The 14,072-nt window shown below is 37.0% G+C and overlaps 2 protein-coding genes across 2 annotated transcripts; both read left to right on the top strand.

Moving 5' to 3' along the window:
• The first annotated feature begins 1,289 nt into the window (after positions 1-1,289).
• On the top strand, positions 1,290-3,473 carry LOC112056379 (uncharacterized). Its single transcript, XM_024096802.2, has one exon. It carries the CDS (start codon positions 1,654-1,656, stop codon positions 3,436-3,438), a length of 1,785 nt encoding a protein of 594 aa, XP_023952570.2. The 5' UTR covers positions 1,290-1,653; the 3' UTR covers positions 3,439-3,473.
• Positions 3,474-3,554: 81 nt separating this feature from the next.
• LOC112056378 (uncharacterized) lies at positions 3,555-5,697 on the top strand. Its single transcript, XM_024096801.2, has one exon. It carries the CDS (start codon positions 3,708-3,710, stop codon positions 5,478-5,480), a length of 1,773 nt encoding a protein of 590 aa, XP_023952569.2. The 5' UTR covers positions 3,555-3,707; the 3' UTR covers positions 5,481-5,697.
• Positions 5,698-14,072: the final 8,375 nt, after the last annotated feature.

Below are 14,072 nucleotides of genomic sequence, written 5' to 3'. Positions count from 1 at the left end.
GATAAAATTACCTCTTTAAACCCTTATTTAATGTAACACATTACCGATAACGTTTAATTTCTGGAATTTAACTTTTTTATAGGGGTGCCAAAAATATCGATGACAGAAATATTAAGTATCAAAATGTATCAGTTTTGATTAGGAATGATATAGGCGTAGACAGATAAATCAGTAGACTGATTGGAGTATCGTTGTAAATACGAATACATTCACCAAAGCAAAATTTTTATTTTTTTTAGGGCTGTAACTTTGTGCTCAAAATACGTTTATTCTTGTTTAGTCCATGGTTGTGCCTGAAAAAATTTCACGAAATAATTCCTTGTCTCATTTTTGCTGCTCGCATAAATTATTCTCTTTTTAGAGGGAATGCGATGGACGATTTCTATCAGCTGTCTATTTACTTACATGTCTACGATGATAAAGCTAGCCACTCACCATCCGATAAGCCCACTGATCGTGTATTGGTCACGATGTGCATGATCATGATCTTCAACATGCAGATCGCGACCAACACACAATCAGTTTTATTGGACGTGAAGCTGGTGAGCTTACTTGATCGTCAGTGACTGACTTAACAGTATTTATCATGAGGTTGTAATTTCTAACAAAGGCTACAATTAGATGTAGACAATCACAGACGCCTGCTAATAAATACTATAGGACGCCTGCGATTGCGATTGAATTGCGTTGTAAAAGAGTAACAAAAATACTTACGCAAACAAAATTTCGTCTTTTTAATACTAGTGCGATGAAGTATGATAACAAAATTTTTAGTAAGTTTTTTATTGTAGGCTCTGAATTGAGAAAACATCAGAAGCCACGTTCAACTGTCATTATAAAGCACGCATTGTGTCCAAAAATTGTCACACAACACGGCATACACAGAATTACAAATCGCTTGTTCGTGAAATTACCCCAAAAAAGATTGATTTCAACCGCTTTATTTCTTTGCGCGATCACACCTTTTTCTGTATTCTGAGATTGTAGGTATAAAATAAGAATGAAGGCTTTATAAAACCGCAGAAGCTCAGCAGGGGATTGGAGAAATACAACAGATCTATCAAAGATGATACCGACGACTACAAAAACAATGGGGATCAAATTATCTTTGAGGATGTCTTTGGTGAGACTCGGACATCGAATCCTCGACTCAGTAGCCTCTTTTAATTAAAAAAAAACGTGCTTTTGATAATCATCCTATTTATTATACGAGTAGTTATTCACTACAATAAAATATACTTAAACAATACACATCACTATCTAGCCCCAATGTAAGCATACAGAGTAGCTTGTGTTATGGGTGCTAAGATAGTTGATATTATAATATTAATATACATTTATATACTACATATAAATACTTATATAATGTATAAATATACACAGACACTGGAAAACACCCATGCTCATCACACAAATATTTTCCAGTTGTGGGAATCGAACCCACGACATATAAATAGACATTTCTATATCCAAAAGAGTGTCATATCTTTCAATCAACCATTAATGTTATTTAACATTAATCATTTTTATTGTATTCACGAAAGCACAGCCCATTTTACCCCAACCCTAATGTTACACCCCGATTCCATCGCTATACATTAAACATTGCATGATTATTATTCAATTGTTACATTTTAACACGAACGCGGAACGATGGCCATAAACAGTGCAATAGCGAACATAACCTCAAATGAATGCGAAAGTATAGAGACTATGGCCCAAAGTGCTGCTAAAATAGCATTCCACAACTTCAAGTGGCAATTTGTTACACTAGTTTTGTTCAATACGACACTTATGTGCGGTGTGAACGCTTTTCTGCGGTCTTTTAAAAAGAATACAATAGTTGCTAACGATATGTATATTCCGTTGTATTCTCGGCGTTCTATTACGCGACAGTATGTTATATTTGGAACTAATTTGGATAGCATTTTACATTTATTAACTTGGATGGAGAGACGTAAATTTGACAACACCGCCGATCATCTGATCATATGCCAATCTAAAGGACGAGACAATTGCGATGAGGTTATCGCTCTGCAATATTTATGGGAGCGAAGAATTATGAGCACTATATTCATTAACGATGTATTCCATAATGGTACGAGTGGTTATTATTATGAATACGGAGAAGAATGCAGAAATACACCGCCAATTAAAGTAGCCGATTGGGATTCTTGCGTTTCCACAAACATATCGAGTTATTGTGCTGGAAAATTTCCTCTGCCATTTCATAATATGTACGGATGTCCTCTAATAGTATCAACGTTTTTCCAACCTCCTTACATGTATATCACCGATGGTATGCCTTCAGGAGCTGATGGAGACTTGTTGAAGATTATAATACAAGCGCTGAATGCTACTCTCGTGATCAAGACACCGAGTAGAGGAGATGGCTGGGGAAATCTAGACGAGAACGGTACGTGGGTAGGATGTCTCGGTGACCTTTACTTCGATTTAGCAAACATTTCTATGGCATCTGCTGCCATTACCCACGCAAGATACACGTCGTTTGAACTGTCCATATTTTACTACACTACTACAATAGTCTGGATAACACATCCACCAACACTGGAGCCATCTTCGTATAAACTCCTTCGCCCATTTAAGGTTGACGCTCGAATTGCTTTAGGCCTTTCTTTTTTATTTGTTGTTATTCTGGCTCTATTTTTCAGAACTAACTTCTGTACATCTTTATGTCACATAATAAATGCAGGCCGTTTACCGGATAGTGTAATATTCTCGGCATGGAAGATGTGCATGGGTCAAGCAGTCACTGTCGTACCTTTGAAAATGACGACTCTCTATTTGATACTGTTCTGGATTTGGTACTGTTTCTTAGTGAGAACGTTTTACCAAGTGCATCTGATTAATTCTTTAAAAACAGACGTATATTCGCAAGAATTGTTGACTATAGAGGATGCTATTGCTGAAGGTTATTCCTTTGGTGGAGGTCCAGCATTGCGGGAGTACTATGTTGATTCCCCTTTAGTTTATAGAAACTGGGAAGGCAGAGATAGTTCTGAGTATAAAATGATTTTGTTAAATATATCACAAGGAATGAAGTACGTTTTAGCGGTAAACGTAGCAATGGTCCGAAAGTTTCTTAGAAAACCAGGAAGCAAGTTACAAATTTTACCTCAGACAGTTATTTGTAGCCCTATAGGCATATTTTTGAAGAAATATTCTCCTTTAACTGAAGTGATTAATCGAAAATTGACACATTTGTTTGAATTTGGATTTCCTGAAAAGATTTTCAAGAACAATACCGATTCAGGATATGTGGAGAAACCGACAGATGAGAACAAACCGATCAAGCTCATACATTTCACGGGATGTTACATTTTATTGTTAGTTGGCTGGGTTTTGTCGTTTATTTTGTTTCTTATTGAATTGTACGTCAATAGACAAAGGAAACCTACCATTAGGTTTAGTAATTGATTTCGTTAATAGCACAAGCCATCAAGATATTAAAATCATTAATATTTCAATAATGACATACATTTAAAAGTATTAAAAGCAAAACTGCAGCATAACGGCATATAAAAACGCATTACAGTTTAACATGTAAAACGGCAATCAGCGATGTAGATACTCATTGTGCGAACACAGATATAGGCACTTTAGCGTTAATTGTGAAACTTTTAGAAAGTAAACTTTTAGATTTATTGATTTGACTATAACCGAAATAAAAGTTATGTTTTAAAATCATGAACCACACAGCAAATATATTACCCCCAAATCCAGAAGCCTTGAGAACAATAGGATGGATTGCAGCGAAGATAGCTTACTACAATTTTGATTGGCGGTATATCACACTTGTGATGTTTCACACAATTCAATATGTGGTTGCGTTGGATTCATTTTTGAGTAATTATAAACAATCTGTGATATTGAAACGTGGAAAATTTATTCCTCAACATCGAAACGTCGTACCGCAATATGTACTATTTGGAAAAGATACTGATTCGTTAATTGATACAATTAACTGGTTGGACAAATCCAAATATGATAACTCTGGGAAATACATCATTATTTGTACATCGCCTTATAATAGAGATTGTCAAGAGTCACTGATTTTTGTAACTCTATCTAAAGTATTGATTATTAATGCGATATATTTAAGAGCAAAGAGTTTAAATGAATTAATGGCATTTTCGTATAAGATCGTACTACCAGATAAATGTATAAATAGTGAACCGTTTGCATTAAATATTACCGAATGTTCGTCTGATGATTGTTTCAAAAATTTGTATCCAGAGAAATTGAAAAATTTCTTTAAGTGTCCATTGATCATATCTACTTTCGAGCAGCCACCGTTTATGTATTTAAATAATATCACTATGGAACCTTCTGGTGGAGACGGTGATATTGTGAAACTGGTAGCCAATGTGTTAAATGCAACGTTAGAAATAAAGACACCTATTGAAGGTAATGATGCTGGTTTGTTTAGATATAATAATTGGACTGGTTCTTTGGGTGATGTTTACAATGACCGAGTCCACGTATCAGTGTGTTCCTTACCCGTTACAGCGAATAAGTACGGTAATTTCCAAATATCTTTCATATATAACTATATGGATATAGTTTGGACTGCACAGTTACCACCATTCAAACCGTCATGGCAGAAACTTTTGAGCCCATATCAGACGGACCTGAGAATAGCATTGTTCTTCATGTTTGTTGGAATTGTATGTGTGAACGCATTCACAAATTCTAGTATGTGGAGAAATATTAGAAGAGTCGTTAAAATGCGTCCTATACGGTCAAGTTTATTGTTTTATTCGTGGGCATTATTTTTAGCCATGCCTATAATGAAGATGCCAAGAAGACGTCCTCTTTTACTAGTCGTGTACACCTGGATATGGTTTTGCTTTGTAGTGAAAAATGCGTATCAATCAGTGCTCATAAGATCTCTGAAAAATGACATTTACGAGGACTTTTTCTCTGACTTTGAGAGCGTTGTAAAAAATAAACTACCTTACGGAGGCCTTGCTACTTTGAGGGAATATTATATTGATGAACCGCTTATTTACAAAAATTGGATAGCATTAGATTATGACGACGCTAAAGACACTCTGGATAGAATTTCCAATGAAAGCACCGATTTTGTTTTAGCGATGAACAGGGAAATCATTATTGAGCATTTAATCGTACATAACACCAGACGTTTGCAACTTTTGCCTGAAAAAATTGTCAATAGTCCAACTGTGATGTATTTTAAGAAGCATTCGGTTCTAACTCAACCAGTCAGTCACGTTTTGAGCATTTGTGTAGAAGCTGGGCTAACTCAAAGAACTTACAGAAATTATATAAGCCACAAGAAACAGCTGTTTTCTCAAAGATTAGTCAAAGGGCAACGTAAGCCCCTCACTTTTGATAATTTTAGAGCTTGCATGATATTGATAGTTTTTGGGTGGTGTTTGTCGACCATTTTTTTCGCAGCTGAAGCTTATTGTGGACGTATCGAAGCTGAGAGTTAAAAAAAGCTTTAGAAGGTAATACATACAACTTATTTTAACAATTTGAGTGCGTATTTTAGCTAGGCTTTATGTTTTTTTTTCTATAAAGTTCTTTTTAGCTTGAAGTTCCACTCAAATTGAAGTAAATTTATTTAAATTAAGTACTTATTACTATATTTTGAATTTTTATTTTAGTGTGCGATTGTCATGAGTGTAATAAATTTTTGTAACAAAGTAATCGTGTTTTAGTATTTCCAAAAAATTCTTGTAAGATTTTTATCGGGAATGTCACCCAATATCGCATGAAATTAATGACCTTATGATCCTGAGCAGTATAAGCTAACCAACGTGCCAGTTAATAATATCAAAGATAGTTTTCCCAAAAATGCAAAATTGTTTATTTCAAGTAAATTATCACTTTAGAATCGTTAAGTTTTACTATTTGCATTTCTACCACCGGTTCAGAAGACAGGTTCTGCTGAGATGAGCCGGCAATAAACTCTCTTTAAAACAGTTGCACTTTTTGACCGACTGGTCCAAATATGACTTAAATTTCGTGACTTAATATTTTCTATATTTATGTATTTATTTATTTATTTATTTTTGTCTCTTCTAAGTTGCTTAGCTCCTTTAGCTCATTTGGGTCACGTCGGAATCAGCAATGTGGAATGTGCTACTCGATCCGTTTCTGCTTCATTTAATACGCGGAGGGTTGCGCTGGGTTTTAGTGGTATTCCGGTCCTGGCTATGGCGAGTCCCATATACCCTTCCGAGAAAATTGCTACTTCTGTGGAAAAGAGGACACTCCGCGACATGCCATATTCGAATGCCCTGCCTGTGATGATCTGAGAGGGGCGACACATGGGGTAGATGGCCACGTAGACTCCGGCAGCCTGATTGCGCGTATGCTGTCAAGCGAAGGCGAGTGGCAGAAATATGCACAAATGCTCCGGAAAATAATGATAAGAAAGGAAAAAGAGGAGAAAAAGAAATAGGAAATACCCTAGAGGCAGTTAGCACGATGTAGTTCCGTGCTAACTCTGACGATAATATAAAAAAAAACATACCCTCCCGAGGGTACCACGGACAAAGCATTTCCCAGTGAGAAAAAAAAGTTATATCGTTCTCAAGCGATCAGGCAAACTATGAGCAGTAGAGAAGTAGGATTTGACAGTTGCTTTTTTAAAATCATCACTCAATCACTATTCATCAATCATCATTTTTAGCACGTTGCTCATATGGTTACTGATTTCCATATCAACAGCTGTAGCACTCAATTCGACAAGTGAGTCCGTTCATTGTGTCAATCTGTATTCATTAACGTTACTTTGTAACGCTCTTCACTGGGAATACCTACTTATTGTGTAGTTATGACACCTTCTATGGCACAGTTGGTATGGTGTCGTGGTTCTATACAGAGAAGTCCTGGGTTATACCCAGCTCGGGTTAATTTAGGATTTTAAATTTTTTTATATTGGCTCAAGTTTGGTCTGTTGGTATGCAATTTATTTATTTTTTTTTTTAACTTGTCCTCTTAGTTATAAGTTAAAGTAAAACCTTATCTTTCTTTTTCTGATTTTCTATTTTTATGATTTTCTCTACGAAAATAGAAAGAGAGAAAATGCATCACTGTGTTGGCACAGCCTTCAAAGTGATCATAATATGACGTCATTTTCGCTTTTTAGTTTATTTTTGTGATTTTGAAGTGAGTTTAATTTTTTTGTTTAAAAGATTTTATTTTTCTTACTGTTTTTAGTGTTTTTTTTTGTGCATTTAATTTTCATAAAAATCAATTCAGTATTTTTTTATAATTGCCCATACTGTGGCGCTTTCGTTCACATTTCCACGAAAACTAAATGGGACCAATCTGGAAGTATACTCTTCCAAACAATAAAAGAATTTTTAAAATTGGTTAAAAAATGACGAAGTTATGAGGTAACAAACATAAAAAAAGAAAAAAAAAACATACGCGTTGAATTGAGAATCTCCTCCTTTTTTTGAAGTCGGTTAAATATTGTCAAAAATGATTTATTTAGATTAAGTACAAAAAGAATGGCTATCTACGAGTATGTAAGTAGGTAAGTAAGGTATAGCTAGCTATTTATTAATTCTTTGCTAGCTGACTAGATAGTAAGATGCTAAGTTTTCAAGAGCAGATAATAGTTAATACCTTTATCTCTAATTGTTATTGTCTTGAGCCGTGAAATGGTTTTAGATCTTATCTGAATGTAAATAACCAGTTTCTTTCAGTTATATTATTATGTATAACAAAGTTGTGCTCAAGTGTGTTTGTATTTGTTAGCCCCCGACGCAAAAAGATGGGTGTTATTATATGTTTGACGTGTCTGTCTGTCTGTGGTACCTTAGCTCCCGAACAGATAAAGCGATTTCAATTAAGTTTTTTTTTGTATTCAAGATGATTTATGTGCGAGTGTTTTTAGATATGTTTGATGATAATCGGTTGAGCCGTTTAAAAGTTGTGGGGGTGAAAGTTAGAATAACCCATGTCTGCAAATATACTCGAGTGGGGTCTCAAATGAAAGCGCACTAAAAGAGATGGCAAAAAATCATACTTTATTTACATAAAAATATAGGAGGGAAACTCCGGGACATGTTTTCGTCCAAAATTCCTCAGTGCCTGAATACAAAAGTCTTAGAACAGTGCGTGTTGCCAGTGATGACTTACGGATCCGAGACCTGGTCGCTAACTGTGCCACTCATAAAAAGGCTCAAAGTCACACAGCGGGCGATGGAGCGAGCTATGCTTGGGGTTTCTCTGCGTGATCGAATCAGAAAAGAGGAGATCCGCAGAAGAACCAAAGTCACTGATATAGCTCAGCGAGTCGCGAAGCTGAAGTGGCAATGGGCGGGCCACATAGTTCGAAGAGCCGATGGACGTTGGGGTCCCAAGGTGATCCCGCACCGAAAAGCGTGTTGGACGACTTCCCACTAGGTGGACCGAGGACATCAAGCGGGTTGCAGGTAGCAGCTGGATGCTCGCGGCTAAAGACCGTTTTGTTTGGAAGTCCATGCAAGAGGCCTATGTCCAGCAGTGGACGTCCATCGGCTACTACTAATGATGATGATGATGATGATAGGAGTGCCCTGTGAAATAAAGTCGGTGAACATGTTTTAACATGCTGTCGCTATAAAGAAAAACAAATCGTGCATACGAGTTACGACTGAAACTAACATTTTGGATATATTTTTATAAATATAAAGAAATAATATTTTTTATATTGAACAGGTTGATATTTTTGCCAGTAACCGAGATCAAACGTTGTTGTTGTAAAGAAAAATATTGTTGGTTTTTTTAGCCATAACTTTTTCTACACAGTTGGTAATAAGGAGCTTTTGATCTGGTTATCTAATGATATATCGAATGTTGTTTTTGGTATAAAGGCAGGAATGCCGGTACTCATTTATTTTTAAAATATCATATTTTTATTAAAATTTGTATTCTATGGATATTTTTTACGAAGACCCGCTTTCGATTCACTCAAAAGTCCCGACTTGCAAAAAATCTCGTTATTCTAATTAGCGCCACCTGTATAAAATCATCGTAACCAGGTAGTAACGTGAACCATGGAAGGCAATTGTTGCTTATTAATACCAAAATTTTCCATTAGGTGGCGCTTTATTATATTGCGGTACAACAAAACGACGTTTTTTGTCAGCCACTGACGATCAAGTAATCTCACGTGTTGGTCGTTGACATGATGTCATCAGTGTCGGATTTACCAGTAGGCTAAGTAAGTTGCAGCCTTGGGCGGCAGATTTCAGAGGGCGGCAAATTTGGCCCAAGTGGTTTTTATTACAGAAATAAAGAAGTTGAAGTTTTCAAGAGTAGTTTATTCTTGAAAACTTCAATGAAAATTTCAATATTTTAGTCCTACTGTACGTACCAAAAATATTAAAAGTCGCAATGTTACCGACAGATAAAATGTAATAAAAATGTTTGCGAACAATAGTCTCAAATTTCAGAGGACACGGAGACATTAAAATTAATTGAATAGCCTATGGTGGCATATTTGCAAATCCGCCACTGGATGTCATGCACATCGCAATCAACACACGGTCAATTTTATCGGACGTCCAGCCGTTAGCGCTGTAGGCACGTGAGATTACTCTTGATCGTCTGTGGCTGATGTTAGAGAATCGTGTTTTCTGAACTCTTGGAATATCGCCAGTCTCGGATTAGCTAAGCTATTTACAATACAAAAAATGAGCACCCTAAAATTTAAGCAATGTCAAAATCCGTGCGATTTTATTGATAGACTAGCTGACGGCCGCGACTTCGTCCACGTGGAATTCAGTTTTTCTCAAGTCCCGCGGAACCTATGGATTTTCCGGGATGAAGTGTAAATCCAGGGTATTATACAGGAAGAAATTTTTTTTAGTACAGATATTTTTATATTTTGTATATAAACAAAATTTAATAAACACGTATTTTTTCTTTTTTTTTTAACTCAAAAAAAAACAAAGTTATCGTTAGCTAAAGTTATTTACGTTTAAACAGAATTTGAGGGACACCCTATCGCTGTACTATAATAGGCAACTACAAAATCAGCTGGTAGGTAGGTTAGCGAGCGCCCGCGCCGAGGGCCGTTGACCTTTTTTTATTTTATTTTTGTTCGATACCTATTATTTTTTATAATAATTAAAGGTCGTCACTTTTGAGCTGAGTACCGATATTCCCTTCATACTTTATTGGGCTTAGGACCATCAATAATGCCTGAAGTGCATGCGTAATAATAATAATAAAAACTATGAACTTTCGATTGAAATAATGAAATACAAATGATGATTATTATTACGCAAACTTTTGCATTATTAGCTTATTTACATTAATCAGTGATATATAGTTTGTTTTTGTTAATTTGAAAATTTTAATCACTGTATTTTAACAATTGTTCGAAATGAAGTCCATTTCTTTCAAGGCACAACCGAGCACGTTTTAATAAAATTGTCATTTAGTTTATTTAAAACACTTGTTCCTCACATTAGGCACTGCGGGGTTCAGGATTCCTTGGGCTCGTAGCCTAGGAACACTCACTCGTTCGTACATTGTGCAAGCTGCACGAAGGCGTTCATTGCTGAGCAAATACACTCGCCCCATTTCGTAATAGTCGCGATTTGAAAATCCCGACATAGTGACATGCACATGCGATTTATTAATTAGGTAACTAAAATGCGCACGCGACGGCAGATTGTCTGTCACTGGTCGCCCATCGGCAATTCGGTAGGCGTCCTCAGGGATTTTTCGATCCCCTCACCTCTGCCACCCCCGTCAGTCGAAGCCGAAGCGACATGCCTACGGCCGGTATTTCTTTGTCGGCGTCTTACAAAGTGCCGCCAGCAGTTGCGCAGTTTGTTTGGTAATGTGTCCATTATTTTGTTATTTCTGAGACATAAATTGAAAAAAATAAATTACATAAAATGTATCGAACTGTATGTAGATTTATGTTCTATTAATGATACAGAACCACGAAAAAAAATATCGGTACTAAAGTCCGAATCACCCTGTATATATATATTTATCTTCGTTTTAAATTTCAGCTATATCAGTTCGGCCTAAGGAGGGAGTCCTGCCCCTGTAGCTAAGTGGCACGTCGATTCTCTTTCTATGATCGCAAACGCTTGAAAAACTGGAAAAATGTATGGGAATGACAGATCTTGATCACGAGACCTGTCGATAGCAAATGTCATTCCCATACTTTTTTCTAGTTTTCGAAGCGTTAACGGTCATAAGAAAGAGAATCGACTTGATGACAAAGACAAACACACACACAGGGATCGAATAGAGAAGAAGAATCCTTATAAACGACTAATAAGAGAATCTTAGGTAATGTTGGCCTCCTCTCTGACTCTCTGCCTCAGTTAGGTTAGAATCCGGTCCGGGGCATGCACCTCCAACTTTTCAGTTGTGTCCATTTTAAGAAATTAAACATCACTTGTCTCAAACGATGAAGGAAAACATCGTGAGGAAACCTGCTTACCAGAGAATTTTCTTAATTCTCTGCCTGTGTTAAGTCTGCCAATCCGCATTTGGCCAGCGTGGTGGACTACTAGCCTAACCCCTCTTATTCTGAGAGGAGACTCGAGCTCAGCAGTAAGCCGAATATGGGTTGATAACGAACGAAGTACCAGTAGTTTGAGAGCCTCAATGTAAACAAACAAGCAATCAAATCTTTGCTCTACTAAATCATCAGCCTGTATTTGTCCACTGGTGAACATAGACTTTTCCGAGAGCGCGCCACCACACACGATCCTCCGCCTTCCTCATCCACTTCCCACTACCTTCTTAATGTCGTCCGATTATCTAGCTGGAGGGCGTCCTACACTGCGCTTGCTGGTACGTGGTCTCCATTCCAGAACACGGCTGTCAAAGCGGCCATCTGTTCTACGACAGATATGGCCCACCCACTGCCACTTCAGTTTGCTAAGCCTTTGAGCTAGGTCGATTTATTTTGTTCTCCTACGGATTTCCTGGTTCCAAATTTTGTCCTTCATAGAGACTCCTAACATAATATTATAAATGGAAAAGACAGTCTGTCTGTTACCTTTTCACGGCTAAACGGCTAAACCGATAAAGATGAACTTTGGTTTAATGGTAAATGGGAACTTGGAGCAAAACAAAGGGTACTTTTTGACACTAAAATGGAAGTAGAAGGGGGTGAAATAGGGGTTGAAAGTTTGTATGGAAAGTCCTTTATTTTTAGAGTTACAGTTTTAAAAAATTGTAGCACAAAGAGGTAAAGTTTACATTGATTTCCACGCGGACGAAGTCGCGGGCGTCCGCTAGTCTACATAGGTATATCAGTCACAGGGTAAACAGTAATTTACATTTAGAAGAACTAGAACTAAGAAGGAAAAAGGTGGGTAGGTAATTTTGTTAGGTCCAAGGAATTTGCATTACAAACTCCAGTAGTGTTGTCTAGAGTATTCCCTAAAGTGCCGTCTTTCTTACTTACCCACGAGTCTTCCAGGTTTCTCTGCCGTTGATTTTTTAAAGTTTACATAAAACTTTAAAGCTGGTGTCGCTGATATATTAAAAAAAAGATGTGCAGTTATATAGAAATAATCTTTTATTGACCGACAGTAAAGGTTTATAGCCCAGGAGCCAGCAGCCAGGAGCAGGATAGTAAGAAGACTAGCCGACGACCTAATATTATTTTCCCCGTTTTCGCCACATTTTTGATCGGTGCTTTGCTCCTATTGGTCGTACCGTGATGTTATGTAGCTTATAGCCTTCCTCGTTAAATGGGCTTTTCCACACAAAAAGAATTTTTCAATTCTATAAGTAGTTAAGTTCATCAGAGGTAAGGCAGAAGTACGAAATTGCCTATACCGGCTAGAAAACGGCGTTAAACAAGGGCTGATCACTGCGCACTAACTTTAAAATTCTCTATGTCAGGAACTAATTAACGTATCGCAAAAATTCTTTCACGAGCATTTTAATTTTTTTTTCAATGGAGAGTACAGAAAGCTAACATTTAAAAATAGTGAACTTTTTCCATTGATTACTATCAAGTTTATTTTCCGTGACTAGCTTCATCTTGATGAGACGCTCAACTTTTATATTTACGAAAATTCATGATTCTGGTAGCTAATTGGGTTACCAGGTAATAAAAATTTCTGAGCGTCAGAACGAGATAATGTAACACGCAATTTGTAGGACATTGTGGCTGTTAAGTTGCATAACGCAACAGTAAAAAACAGCGGGTTAGTAACAACTCCTTCTAACTTGTATCAATAATAAGGTTATTAAAACAAATAGGTACAAATTCAAATTGCGTGGTACGTTATCTCGTTTCGACGATGATTCTGATGATATTGATAGTATGAATGTTTGTTACTCTTTCACGGCTCGGCTACTAAACCGAATCACCTGAAATTTGAAGTAGAGACAGATTATAGTCTGGATTAACACATAGGCTACTTTTTATTCCGGAAAAATCCATGGTTCCCGAGAGATTTGTGAAAAACTAAACTCCACGCGGGCATCCGCTAGTAGAAAAATAAAGCTTGTTGTGTCCGATTTCGGAAAATTCAGAAAATGGATCTACGACCTCATCCAAACCTAGTCTTCTTCTTCTTCTTTATCGTTACACTCTTGACAGAGTGGTCGTGGTCGTCATTTGGGTGCGGCGGCAAGCCTCACTATCCGTCGCCATTCCTCCCGTAGTGTGGCTCTCCTAGAACATTCGTGGAGCGATCCATGGAGAGCGGTTTTTACTTGGTCAGTCCAGCGCATTGATGACCTGCCACGTGCTCTTGTGCCCTCCACCTTTCCTTGCACTACAAGTCTCTCTATGGATGTGTCATCTCTTCGTGTACTAAAGAAAGTCAGTATAGCCAAACCAAGTAGGTTAACCAAAAGAAAGAAAGAAAGAAAAGATCTCTATTTTTAAGTAATGCCACATATCACATTAAATCTAAATTATAACATATTATGGCTTAACTGTCCACTCAAACAGTGGAGCACTAAAGAATGCCCTGTAATATGTGGCACAACCTAGAAAAAGGCCCCAACTCAGCATTTTGCCGCATACTTTCAATAAAAAAAGTATGCAGCACTGATTTTCAGTTAGGACCCAGTTCAGGTGCCGC

This window comes from Bicyclus anynana, chromosome 18 (assembly GCF_947172395.1).
Source record: "Bicyclus anynana chromosome 18, ilBicAnyn1.1, whole genome shotgun sequence".
Lineage (NCBI taxonomy): Eukaryota > Metazoa > Arthropoda > Insecta > Lepidoptera > Nymphalidae > Bicyclus > Bicyclus anynana.
Note: the sequence above shows the minus strand (reverse complement) of the source record. Positions and strands in the feature narration are given on the sequence as shown.